This window comes from Ptychodera flava, chromosome 1 (assembly GCF_041260155.1).
Source record: "Ptychodera flava strain L36383 chromosome 1, AS_Pfla_20210202, whole genome shotgun sequence".
Taxonomy (NCBI): Eukaryota; Metazoa; Hemichordata; class Enteropneusta; family Ptychoderidae; genus Ptychodera; species Ptychodera flava.
In genome coordinates, this window is record NC_091928.1 from 1,491,461 (window position 1) to 1,504,866 (window position 13,406).

Sequence of the window (13,406 nt, forward strand, 5' to 3'; positions counted from 1 at the left end):
GTTTTCACTGTATACACAAATGACCTGCCTCTATGTAATACATTTGCACCATGCTTCATGTTTCTGAACAAGTCTTTAAACACAATATTCACTAATCTTAACACTGACCTAGAAAATTGGAAAATTGGTGTCTTGCTGTCAAATAAGGTATCTTATCCTGGTAAAACAAAATCAATGATTATTACAACTTGACAGAGGAGATGGCATATGGACTTGAATAACTTTAACCTTATTCTTGCTGCTAAGGTCATTGACCCTGTCTGATCAGTCTATGATTACTATTACTAGCAATACCTTTCTATATACAACGCATCCATTTTTCTTATAAATCACAATCAACAAAGTATTTTTCTGAATATTTATTTAAGTATGTAAAATGGTTTCATGAAATAACAAGTATTAGTATTCCATATCTCATGTGAGTATTGAATGATCGTAGGAAAATTGTTGTAAGTAATTAGACAATGCTCCTCCAAAACTCTGCATTCAATCAGCTTACTGCAAAATTCTTTAAAGTGCACTTGAAAAAGTTCTCAAAAGCTCTTCATAAGAACTGAACAACATACAAAAAGATTCTTCATACAAAACAGTTATAACTTGAAAAATTTAGCATCTTATGCGAAAGAAAAAAAAAAAATGTGTGTCTCCTGATGGCACTATACAGAATCCTACAGCCATTAAGAACACTTTTTACACAAAATAAAATGGCAGAACTATTACATAAACTTGTTCAAAAAATCTTGCATGGTATAAACTACCAATATGGCAAAAAAATGTCTAAAATGATCGAAATCATGACATGTTTTTCACTTCCTGTTATGTGATAGTTTATCTCATGTCACTTGCAAATCTCGTCTGAGTCACTGAAATTCAAATATCTGACATTACAAAAAGAACTTCAGATGTTATACAAATCATAATCATTTGCTGGTAATTGAAGTTTTACATTTTTAGCCATGATTACCAAAGTGAAGGAAAAAACAGCTAAAAAAAAATAGTATTTGCATCATAAAACTACAAATGACAAGAAACACTAACTCTTGATAAATGAATATGAACATATGCCAACTCAATAATTTCTTTCAATATTTTACAAAACATCAAATCTTGTCAAATATGGCGTCTTCCTCATTCTCCTTCTGTACATCTTGTTACCATGACAACTTACAATGTTACTGAAAGCTGTTCTAAAGTGTCAGACATCTTTGCAAAGTATTATTCAGAACTTTTGGACTGATGCCAATGAAATACTCCCATCAGCTGAAACAGTAGCTTTATAATAATTCACATTAGCTGAGATTACCTAATTTTTAAAAAAATTTGTGTCAACTGAGAAAAAATATTTCCCGTTTCTTCTAGATGGACACAACTCACTTGCAGCATAATAGTCTGACACCTTTTCAAGTATATGGCTGTTTGTCTATTGATCTCTGTTCCAAATTCCATCATGTGCCAGTTCTTACACAGACTGTCCTGTATCATAATACAAAGCTTTAAACAGCTAAACTCTCAACTCATTGCTTTGCAATGTGATTTGTTTGTACTTCTGAGATCTGGAAAACAGACAAGAACCTTGAAAATTGACTTAACCTGGATATCAGCTGGATGTAACGTGCAAATGGATATGCATGCAACAAGTTGGTATGTTACTATGACAGATTTATACTTACAATTCTTAATTTGTTTGTGAATTGCTATATTTCATTAAGACCTAACACTTCACACAATGTTGCTGATAGTGCTAGCTTCTTTCTTGAATGCAAAGTGAGAGAAATACAACATAACGTTACATGATGACAAAGCAAATATTGCAATGAAGGTTACATGATGACATAGCAAATATTGCAATAAAGGTTACATGATGACAAAGCAAATATTGCAATGAAGAACTGCTGACATTGAACACAAAGCCTTGACAAAATACTCGCTGATGAAAGAAGATGAAGACTGTTTTGGAAGTCATAAATATACAACCACTGTGAGAACAGCTTGTTTTCTACACTTACAGGAAAGATGAAATTGCATTGAAATTCTAAATTTATTGCTTCCAAACAATAGAAAGGTGTAAATAAATCTATCTTTAATCTGATGGATATTGTAGGTGAAGCACGCATCTTGTTTCAGATCCTTTCATCTTGCCCTTTATTTTTTCTTGATCTTAAAACACAACACAAAGGATAGGAACCAAATTTTTTCACAAATGACACAGAGGTTTAAAGTGTCTATGCATTCTCCTATTGCAAAAACAGTAACAACAATTTGCATAGCCTTATGATCAGATGAACGCATTTAGGTTTCCTACTATAGCATGCAATGTAGCAGTTGGTAGATCCTCTCAAAGTAGATATCTTTTTTGCTCTGTAAATTGTTGCCCAAGTTGTACAGTGACATAGAAGGTCATTTATATCTTCTTTAACCTCCCTTTTAGACATGACAATCATAAAGGCTTTTATCAATCCAAGATAAAAAATGAAATACTCAATTCAAACAATAGCCACTTGTTTTTTGTTTTACACTAGCTTGCTTTGTTTGTCAGTTGGCAGAATAACTCTGCTGTGACTTCTCCAAGTTCAATTCTATGGTTAGCTTTGGCTTGCTTGCTAGTGCCTTAAAATATCAAAATTTTGATGTTATCATCTACCATTTCTATTTGCTAATACAATAAGATACATAGATAAAATGGCCAAGAAAGCATTTTATACTTTGGTATGGGAAAGTCTGGGTGGACACTTTACAGTAGCAGTTATTAATCCCTGAATCTAACATCACTTCTTGTTGATACGGACAATCCACATGAGCTTGCTCCTTTATTCTCCTCCAAAAGTTATGTTCAGTTTAGAAAGTTGTTTTGAGACAAAAGCTGATAATCTTGCCCCTTTAACTAAAGCAAGTACTAATCAGAGTTACATCATATCTATGACTACACAGATCAAAACAATGGATATGGCTTAAGGAAACCACAATGACAGTTTATGTGACAACAGTGATACACACTTCCAAAGCTGGCTGATCAATACAAAAACTTATCTTTCTACAATCTCTACTTCAATTTGTATTTAATCAATACTGATTCATGACAGTCCTGTATCACACTCTTCAGTCTGTCACTGAAGTTATTCTCCTAAACAGGTAAATTGTTATAAAAATGTCTTTTCAATAGGAATAAAGGCACATGATTTGGAAAACATATCACATAACATCCATAATAGACTCAATTTGATTTCATACACAGCATTCTTCTGTTTGACAATCAATGTCACTTTAAGAATGGTTACACATCCCTTTAACATCAATATAACATTCATGATTTCAGCAAACCTTTAACATCATTCACCAAAATCCACTCAGCGTCTTTGAAAACTTGTAAACTTAAAACAAAGTGTTTGAACTTTAGAAGACTCTGAATGATCAAAACACAACAGTAGACAATAATGAAGCTGTGTTTTATATCAAGAAAAATATTAGAATATAAAATATTACAACAGTTGTAGTTGTGCTTGACTGCCAGTATCCTGTGTGGGCTATGATTGGTTGTTGGTATCCTGTGTGGGTTATGGTTGGTCATTAGTATCCTGTGTGGGTTATAGATGATTGTTGGTATCCTGTGTAGGTTATAGATGGTTGTTAGTATCCTGTGTGGGTTATGGCTGGTCATTAGTATCCTGTGTGGGTTATAGATGGTTGTTGGTATCCTGTGTAGGTTATAGATGGTTGTTAGTATCCTGTGTGGGTTATGGCTGGTTGTTAGTATCCTGTGTGGGTTATGGTTGATTGTTGGTATCCAGTGTGGGTTATGGTTGGTCATTAGTATCCTGTGTAGGTTATAGATGGTTGTTGGTATCCTGTGTAGGTTATAGATGGTTGTTAGTATCCTGTGTGGGTTATGGCTGGCTGTTAGTATCCTGTGTGGGTTATGGTTGGTTGTTGGTATCCTGTGTGGGTTATAGTTGGTTGTTGGTATCCTGTGTGGGTTATAGATGGTTGTTGGTATCCTGTGTGGGTTATGGTTGGTTGTTAGTATTCTTTGTGGGTTATAGTTGGTTGTCAGTGTTGTGTGAGTTATGGTTGGTTGTTGGTATCCTGTCAAAAGTATGTTAATAAATAACAAATACATGATAAGCATTCTTCAAGAAAGGTCTGAATAATTTTCAGATGCAAATAACCTTCTTTTTGATACTGGCAAAATATCAACAAAAATCTGTTATTTGATAGAATCACAGCTTTAGTGAACACTGTCATGGCTGTTCTGCAGCTTGATGTAGCTCACTTCTATGTTACCGTTTGCCTGTCACGTCACTCATCAACATCCATGATAAAAATGACTTCCACATGTTTGTAATGTTTTCATTTATTTTACATATTGTGTCTTGCAAACTACTTTACCAGAGTCAGAGGTTGTTGGATTTCCAGCTGAACACCTGACACTATCTCATCCATGCTAACACTATCCCATCCATGCCAACACTATCATTGCTTTTCAAACTTCACTAATCTTTGCCCGGCATCACAGAACCAAACAGCCAACTCATGTGTGTCCATCACATCTTTTTACTAAAACTATATATCAGATACAAAAATATACATAAAAACTGAAATCCTTTGCATTTCACTTCATGCTTATATTCTAATTTTACCAGCTGAGTTCTTTTCAAGGACAGAACACAAATTCAAAGATGCATGACAGACTTAACTCATCACTTTCTGTGATAAACAGATTAATAAGACATCATAGGTTCTAATCACCAGCATTGTTTTGAAAGGAAACATCTCTATATCAATATTGCTACAAGTAAAACGTTTGGAAGAAATGTAAGAATTGGTCTGAAAACTACATTATTGAAATTTGTGATCATTCACAATCACATGATCTGTATGTAGACTATCAATGAATAGGAGGACAAACCACTGTACACAAAGTGGGGGTGGCAGCTTGAGAAGGGTAAGCAAACTCAGTCAAAAAGGTAGTTCATTGGCTGAGAATGTCAAAAAGGGAGAGATCCTCTGCTATAGAGCCACTGCTTTGCTGTGATGTTCCTTGTTGCATACTTGGAGCAATTCCCATCTGAGCAACTTGTGGTCGCTGCCGCTGTTGTCCCAACAACAACTGTTGTTGCTGTTGCTGTGGTTGTTGTTGTTGATGTTGTTGAAATAACTGTTGCTGTTGCCATGTTTGTTGCTGTGCTGACGGTTGTTGCTGTGTTGGAATGCTTGGTTGTGCTCCTTGTTGCTGCTGTTGTTGCTGCTGTCGACAAAGTCAATAATAAAATCAATATACACAGTTCTATTATGTTGATGTTATTGGAGCAAGAGTTTTAACGTACCTATAATCAAGTACAGTACAAAACATCTGGCAGCCTACTCGCCAAGTTATGATTGCTTTCAATGGCACATATTGCTTGCTAAGCTGACAGATTCAGTTCTGACCAAGAAGTGTAATATTTTTATGTCTCCGTCAGCTGTCACTTTGGATTTATCTTCCAGTAGTTTTGTTCACTTTGGCAAGTACAATTTTTGCCTCCCAAAACCATGCTGAAAAACTAGGGTTCAACTTGTCAGAACATGTGTGTATTGTACACATGTATTGTCTAATGTTGTCAATAGGCCAAACCCGGAATTCGAATCGACCACGGTACAAACAAAGCCATGTGCGCAAACGCGCATAGACGTACGTGTATTTCCATACGCATTAGTACACATGTGGGTTTGTTTGTACCGCATCACGTGATTATTTGGGTGTACTGAGTCTGTAGAACGCATCGCGTCCTTTTTATTTCAGAGTAGAACCATTGAATGCTAGAATCCTTTTGTCAACAACTGTGCTGCATATTATACACTATGCATCATATTTGTAGGGCGACTACAATGTATTGTCAAAAGTTACAATTCCTGTCCCTGTGATACACAGCATGTTATGCTTCAAGTCCTAAATAAGACAATATGGTCCTTCATCATACGGAGAACTTTATTGTTGGACTTGTTTTGAAAATTTTCTGAAAATGTAAAGAATTTCAGAATAATTTCTCTTTGCCACTAAATTTGCTAGCATTGTAGTGATTCAGTTTGATAACTGATCAATTTAATGCTTTGCAAGACAATTACTGTCTAATGACTGCTTCAGGTACTTGTCTTGTTATTTTTAAACTCTGAGCAAAACTTGTTTTCACAGTTATCTGGCAGGTATCTCTACCTATGGAAAGGAAAAATGGTTTAGCGTAGTTTTGGCATGAATATTTCACAGTTGAACCTTGCACTGCTGAAAACATAGATAGTGCATTGAAATTGAGATGTTCTGGTTTAATTGACTTTTCAACTTCATGTAGTGATGATGACTTCACATAATGACAATGATGTCATGTGATGACCATGTGGTGACAATGACAAGTGACCACAGCAATCTCCAGATGAATAAAATCCATAAATTCAACGTTTTTTATTGACATATTAGATCAGAAAATGCCCAAATTCTTTTAGAATTACACATTTATTACAGCAATTTTGATTGGACACAGAGCCATTCATACAATAAATCCATTTTTAATCCCACTGAGTCAATCACTGGCCGTGTAGTAGTGTGAATACTAAGTGATTATCAACTATGTTGATGACATGAATCTACTGAGATCTACTCGTCAAAGATTATACTTCCTACATTATACACACTCATTAATACTGTTGTAGGTACGGTACATATGGCATGGGGCAGGTTAGTATATCTGGCATTCGGTGAATATAGAATCAATGTCAAGGCAAGTAAAGAGGTCCAATATCCATTTTACATGGGGCAGGCTAGTATATTTGCCATTCGGTGAATACAAAATCACTGTCATGGCAAGTAATGAGGTCCAATATCCATTTTGTCCTTAAGGTCAATTAATACTCAAGTCTGACTGACTGTTAGAATAGAAAATCTCGACTGATTCGTGTAAAACATTAGTCCCCTAGATATCACTACCCAATGCATGTACTGTGTTTATTAGTTGGTGCAGTACACAGAGTTTTCTCTGACCACACCCCCCCTCCAAAAACAAGTCATCGTTGATGACACAGTCCCCACTTGTTAATGGGTATTTTGATCACAGGTCCTCAGAGAGGATAGAGTCCTCTTCATTAGGTCTGTGATAAAAATACTTTTGAATGAATTCGCTTGATACATGTCTGAGTTATGGTTCAGGACATGAAAAAATCGTAAAAAATGGTCGCACAGTGGCCATATTGGATCGCATCACAAAACAAATTGATGTGCATAGCTATGACATTGGTCGTTGTCCTTGTACCAACTTTGAATAAAATTGGTCGAAACATGCGGATATGCCTGAGAAATGGCTCTGTACATGAAAACATTGTAATAAAATGGCCGCCTGGCGGCCATATTGGATCGTATCACAAAACAGATTGACGTGCATATGTATGACATAGGTCAATGTCCTTGTACCAACTTTGAATAAAAACGGTTGAGATATGCCTGAGTTATGGCTCTGTACATGAAAAAATCGTAATAAAATGGCCGCACAGCGGCCATTTTTGATTGTATCACAAAACAAATTGCCGTGCACAGCTATGACATTTGTCAATAAGCTTGTACCAACTTTGAATAAAATTGGTTGAAACGTGCCTGAGTAATGGCTCTGTACATGAAAAAATCGTGATAAAATGGCCGCCTGGCGGCCATATTGGATCGTATCACAAAACAAATTGACGTGCATATCTATGACATTGGTCAATGTCCTTGTACCAACTCTGAATAAAATTGATCGAAACATGCCTGAGTAATGGCTCTGTACATGAAAAAATCATAATAAAATGGCCGCCTGGCGGCCATATTGGATCGTATCACAAAACAAATTGACGTGCATATCTATGACATTGGTCAATGTCCTTGTACCACCTTTGAATAAAATCGGTTGGAACATGCCTCAGTTATGCCTGTGTACATGAAAAAATCGTAATAAAATGGCCGCCTGGCGGCCATATTGGATCGTATCACAAAACAAATTGACGTGCATCTGTATGACATATGAAGTAATCCTTGTACCAAGTTTGAATGAAATCGCTCCAGCCATCTCAGAGATATCTGCGTGAACGGACGGACGGACGCACGCACAGACATGACCAAACCTCTAAGTCCCCACGGACACCTAAAAACACAACCTTGAATCTATACACACAGCTGTTAATTGTTCCTAGGTGTCATAAACTGTACACCAGAACTGTTAACGAGACAGAAATACTGGAAAGTGAGAGACATGAAAAGAGTGTTGACAGAGCCAACAGCATATATCTATTGTATAACTTACTTGTTGCTGATATATCTATTGTATAACTTACTTGTTGCTGATATATCTATTGTATAACTTACTTGTTGCTGATATATCTATTGTATAACTTACTTATTGCTGATATATCTATTGTATAACTTACTTGTTGCTGATATATCTATTGTATAACTTACTTGTTGCTGACTGAGTAAAAGATGTCTCAGCTGTTGATTGGTGGATTGTATCTGTGATGACTGAACTTGCTGTGCTGCTTGTTGTTGTTGTTGCTGCTGTTGTTGCTGTTGTTGTTGTGCTCTTTGCAGTCTCTGAATTTGCTGTCTCTGTGCCAGGATTTGTGTATGTCTTGCATGCTGATCTTGCTGTTGTTTTAACTCCTGTTCCTTCTTCTGAGCCATTTCCAGATTTTTCTGCAAAGCTTGAATGTTCCTCTACAATCAAGCGAAAAAATCATCGTCAGTAACATAGTCCCCACATGATCAACTGTTTTTGTGATCTGTTGGTCCCTGTTTGTGTTGTAACTCTTCTTGTCTGTTATCAGTGCAATAATTGTCAAGTTGAGTTGTCCTTCTTCATGTATGAGCTGAGTATGTCAGAATTTTCACATGGCTACAAGTCTCACTCTGTTATGAGTTGCGTCAAAGTTATATTCTTTTGAGTTTTTATCTAGGATACCTTGTGATGAAAATGTCTGTTTCATTTATTGATATTAGGGTTAGTATGTCATTGATGGAATTGATTATTTGTGGTATTCATTATTTCTAGCAACAATACTTACAAACTAAATATCAAAAGTCAAGTGACTGATTGTTCTAGATTTTCTAAATTTCAATCACTTTTACGTTTTTCATTCTCAATTGCAAACACTTTGGAATTAATATGTACACTTGAACTAAACCTATACTGAATTATCCCTATGCCATGTTGGAAAGAAAATTGACCCACGCATGTCTGTGATATCTGCGTGAACACACACACACAGATGAATGCAGACCAAACTATAAAACCCCAGAAATATTCAATTTAAAGTGTATTTTTGTATTTAATAAATCATTGGGTTCTCCTGACAAATGTACCGTACATTTTGTCAGAAAAGAACGATCTTCTGTCTGCATATTACATGGTCAATTCTTTAAAAAGGCCCCCTTCTCAATCCCAGGTTCTCGCATTAGCGAATGTGTCGATAGCCCATTTACAGTTTGTCATTCTTTTGTTTTCCATTGAATATTTCATCAAGTAACTAATATTTATATTAGATAAATCTGATAATTGAGTGGGGGCTTTCCTTCCTAACTGCAAACAAATGCATAGGAAATAGAGGGCGCCCTCATGGGCAAACTGCACATATATGTGTAGGTGAACTTTCAACCCAATTAGAATACTCAATTCCTGTTATAGGGGGTGTAATGTAATGATCATTGGAGAGAGGATTTCCTGGCCTTTCTAATGGTATACATATCAGCTGTAACTGAACATTCACATTCATGGTAGCTAGTTGTTTTCTTCCGCACAAGAAACAGTTTTGAGCGGAAACTTTAATAACTCTTGCCATGAAAACAACATACATGATGAATTACTTCCAGTCTGACGAAGAACTACAAGGACAAGGAAGCACATAATTCTTATATACCAGGCCCCTTATGTAAATATTGATAAAATCTTGGGTGTGGTCATTGCATGAACACTGCTTAGAGTAAAAATTAAGTAAGTACCAATAAACCATATATTTTCTGAATCAGCATGAAATTTCCCACTTTTAATACATTAGTTTTGTATTTCCAGGTCACGTGACTGGTCACATGACACATGTGACCAGAGTTGGTAAAGAATATGAATATTTGAAGCATCAGGACGTGTTTTGAATCCATAAAATGACGCAAATTTGAATACAGTTGCAATTTTCATGCCATTGTCTTTACGTATATGTAATAATAACTACCCTTTACTTTATTTATAGATGTACCTGTTTAAGATTTTTTCACAAAAGGCAGAGTAAATGAACCACAAACATCAGCATCTGACATGATTCTGCATTTGAAAATCAACACATTTTATTTGTAAACACCTGCTTTATGTCTTCCTTGCAGAAACATGCATCAAAAATGGATATGGCTATCAAAAAATGATTCAAAATATTTAAAAATACATTTTAGGGAACAACATATCACATGACCAATCACATGACCAGTCATGTGACCAGTCATATTGATAATAAGGCTGCTAAAATTTCACTGGCTTATAGTAAAAAATTGTATTTCCTATAGTTTCATTCACAGAATCCTGCTGTTAATAGAACATATTTACATATAAATCATTTGTTTTCAATAAATAAACATTTCATTTTATTAAAAAAAACCCAAAAAATCTTCGCGAACGTCCGTACTTCTGAAAACTGTAAACAATCAGCGCGACGCTTCTGTGATCAGCCTGACCTTTCAGGGTCAAGGTCATGGGTGATATTTGCTTCCGGATTTTGGCCATACTTGGCCGGGGGCGGGATCACATTCAGGCCAGTTTGGAATACATCAATTTTCGTCGCGCTGCCTGCCGACGCCGAAATTATGGGATTTTTAGGGACAAAAACGAAGCAAATACGCCAATTTAACTGTGCTGGATATTTCCGGCACTAAAGGTACATAGTAATTCAATATGGCACCGGATATATCCGGCGTTCAAGGTAATTAAGGGGTTAAGGACACAAAACATGAATGAAATGAAAAGAATGACACTAAAACGACAACTTGCAAGATGACAGACATTTGTATGTGTAGATACATGGAGGTATAAAGCCTCTATACCTCCATGGTTTGTAGTGCTCAAGTTCGAACTTTGATACGTTTATGCAAATTTGGCATGTTACAATTTGCAAAAATTTGTTACATTGTTAAAACAAAAGAAATTTAATAGCAGTTATGATGATATGTAACTTAAACAAAGGGTTAACCATGTAACAGTTAAGGATCTCATATTTAAGTACACTCAGTGTTATAAAACTAAGCTGTAAAGCTGTTAAGTTACAATCTTCAAGAACCGTCCTCATTTTTCGATATTTGAATTCAATATGATTTTTCTGACAACTATGTGAAATTCTACATCTTGAATGCCAAATCTGTTGGTTTATATCTACAAAATATTTTCATGTACAGTATATTTTAGATAAGTTTAACTGGTTTGTCTGATAATCATTGCTATATTCCAATGCTTTAAGGTAGTGACTCAGGTCCGTTGGTCAATTTTAGCGATTTTGTGATTATTTCATATTCTGAAATATGATCTTTGTATTAGAGAAAACTGTGAGGTAACATTGTACTGGGAAATATCTGAAATTTTAGTGAAAACACGGCCTTCTAACCACTGCTCGAGTTATTGTTTATATATATCACTGCGCGAGTTATTATTATTATCCGGATTACTGTCAGCATTATCGTTATACCTTGAAGGAGATTATGTAAATTTTTACGCACTATGTTGCGCATGCGTGCACGTTTTCATAAGAGACGCAATTCCAACATGGCTGATGACAGCTGGCAGTATAAGCGGTGTAGAAAACGTAAGCGGGGGCCAAAGAGACTCTATTTAATCTTCACTGGAAAATATGGTTCTAAAACAGCACCCCATATTTTGGACTTAGTTTTTAAATTGTCAATCCGACACTGTTATGTCGGTCTAGAGCACAGAAACGTACGCGAAATGTCGCTTCACGATCGGTGCCAGTCTATTTCTATCTGTGGTCAAGAGAGTGTCGCTGGGACACGTCGCAATTTCAGTTTTACAATCAGTGAATCTGTCGAGTATCGCCTCAGTCGTTTATTTTAAGTCATGAAGAATCGCTTTTACGTGTAACTGAAGTTGATTTTGGTTTCATACCCGGGACCATAATAGTACATGTCACAGTCGAAAGACTTACTCGCATTCCTTGAACTTCTCAACTACAGAATTTTTTAGAGCATCGAGAGTTGGTCGTCTCATCTTCGAAAGCACGCAAGAAAGTGACGTCCTCTACTATAGGCACAAAAATCGGCGCCAAAATGAACTTGACAACCATTTCACACTTGTTATGAGCACAAATTACGGGCTATGAGACCGGAAGTCGCGCGCTTGCGAGCAAGCGAACGCGCATCGTCGGCAAAATGCAGACCTGTAAACCATTCCGGCTGTATTTTTTAAAACTTTTCTAGTCTTGTAACCAGACTCTAACCGTTACCAAACAGTGTACAGTTAATATAACAAGTCATCGAAAGATGACACAGTCCCCGCTGTTTACATTGTTTGGAATGTTTAGTAGCTGTAAACTACTGATAATTGTGTTAATGTTGAATTCTGAGTATCATGTCAATAACATTCAACATCTAAGAATTCCTAGGGTTTCTGCGAGCCCTCGAGGCAAATATCTCCCTTGCTCTGCCGTACGGGAAATCGGCAACACACGGCCCTTCCATTGAGAGCAACATCAAATTATCTACATTGCCGTCGGAAAATCTACTACGGGCTCCTGTTTTAGCAGCTGAAGCCCTTTTCGCATGCAACCAAGGATACAGGAATTACTACTGCAATACATGTCAATTGTCGAACTGCAGGAAACCTTTCCGCATATTCTTGAATTAGCAAACGACATGACTCCGAGTTCTCAGCGTAAACTTCGCTTGTCTGAAGTCGTTTCTAAACGCGTTGCCGTGAGTGCTCACGGTTTACGTAGTCTGATCCAAGATGATCGATGAAGTTTCAAGTGCCTCGATACCGTAGTCATGGAGTTCATTGTCAATCTCTGGGTATTTACTTGCATTGATGACTTTGTCAAGACACAATAGGATATTAGTACATGTAGTACAGTTGGCAGGAAATCGCTCCTCCGTTCGCTGTATCAAATGTTCGGCGCGATGAAGCGTCGACGCGAGTTTGCACAGGCAAAGCGGATGACGCAGCTCTCATTAGCATATATCAGGTCGTGTGGTTGGCTTCGATTTCTTCTCTGAACTCGCGTTCATGATTCCTTTACATCTAACACTGTCCGTAATTCTGCGATGGTCGACTGTATCATTGGTTGTATTATCGAAAGGTTGCATTCATGATTCCTTTACATCTAACACTGTCCGTAATTCTGCGATGGTCGACTGTATCATTGGTTGTATTATC

The 13,406-nt window shown here is 36.5% G+C and overlaps 2 protein-coding genes across 7 annotated transcripts in view; both read right to left on the bottom strand.

The window, feature by feature from the left end:
* Positions 1 to 344: 344 nt before the first annotated feature.
* Positions 345 to 13,406, bottom strand: part of LOC139152027 (mediator of RNA polymerase II transcription subunit 25-like) — a 69,782-nt gene continuing 56,720 nt past the window's right edge. For 4 of the 6 annotated variants that reach the window (XM_070725469.1, XM_070675425.1, XM_070677690.1 and 1 more), the window contains exons 17-18: positions 8,450 to 8,704; positions 345 to 5,242 (exon numbers count right to left, since the gene is read on the bottom strand). In XM_070725469.1, coding sequence (XP_070581570.1) covers positions 4,967 to 5,242; positions 8,450 to 8,704 — 531 coding nt within the window. In that variant the 3' untranslated portion in view covers positions 345 to 4,966. The remainder of the gene's footprint in view (positions 5,243 to 8,449; positions 8,705 to 13,406) is intronic. The other 2 variants (XM_070678509.1, XM_070676923.1) reach the window with 1 other exon arrangement.
* Positions 2,516 to 4,437, bottom strand: LOC139148626 (uncharacterized). The gene is made up of 3 exons (XM_070720150.1): positions 4,419 to 4,437; positions 3,481 to 4,080; positions 2,516 to 2,607 (listed from the first exon to the last, which is right to left on the bottom strand). Exons 1-3 carry the CDS (start codon positions 4,435 to 4,437, stop codon positions 2,516 to 2,518), a joined length of 711 nt encoding a protein of 236 aa, XP_070576251.1.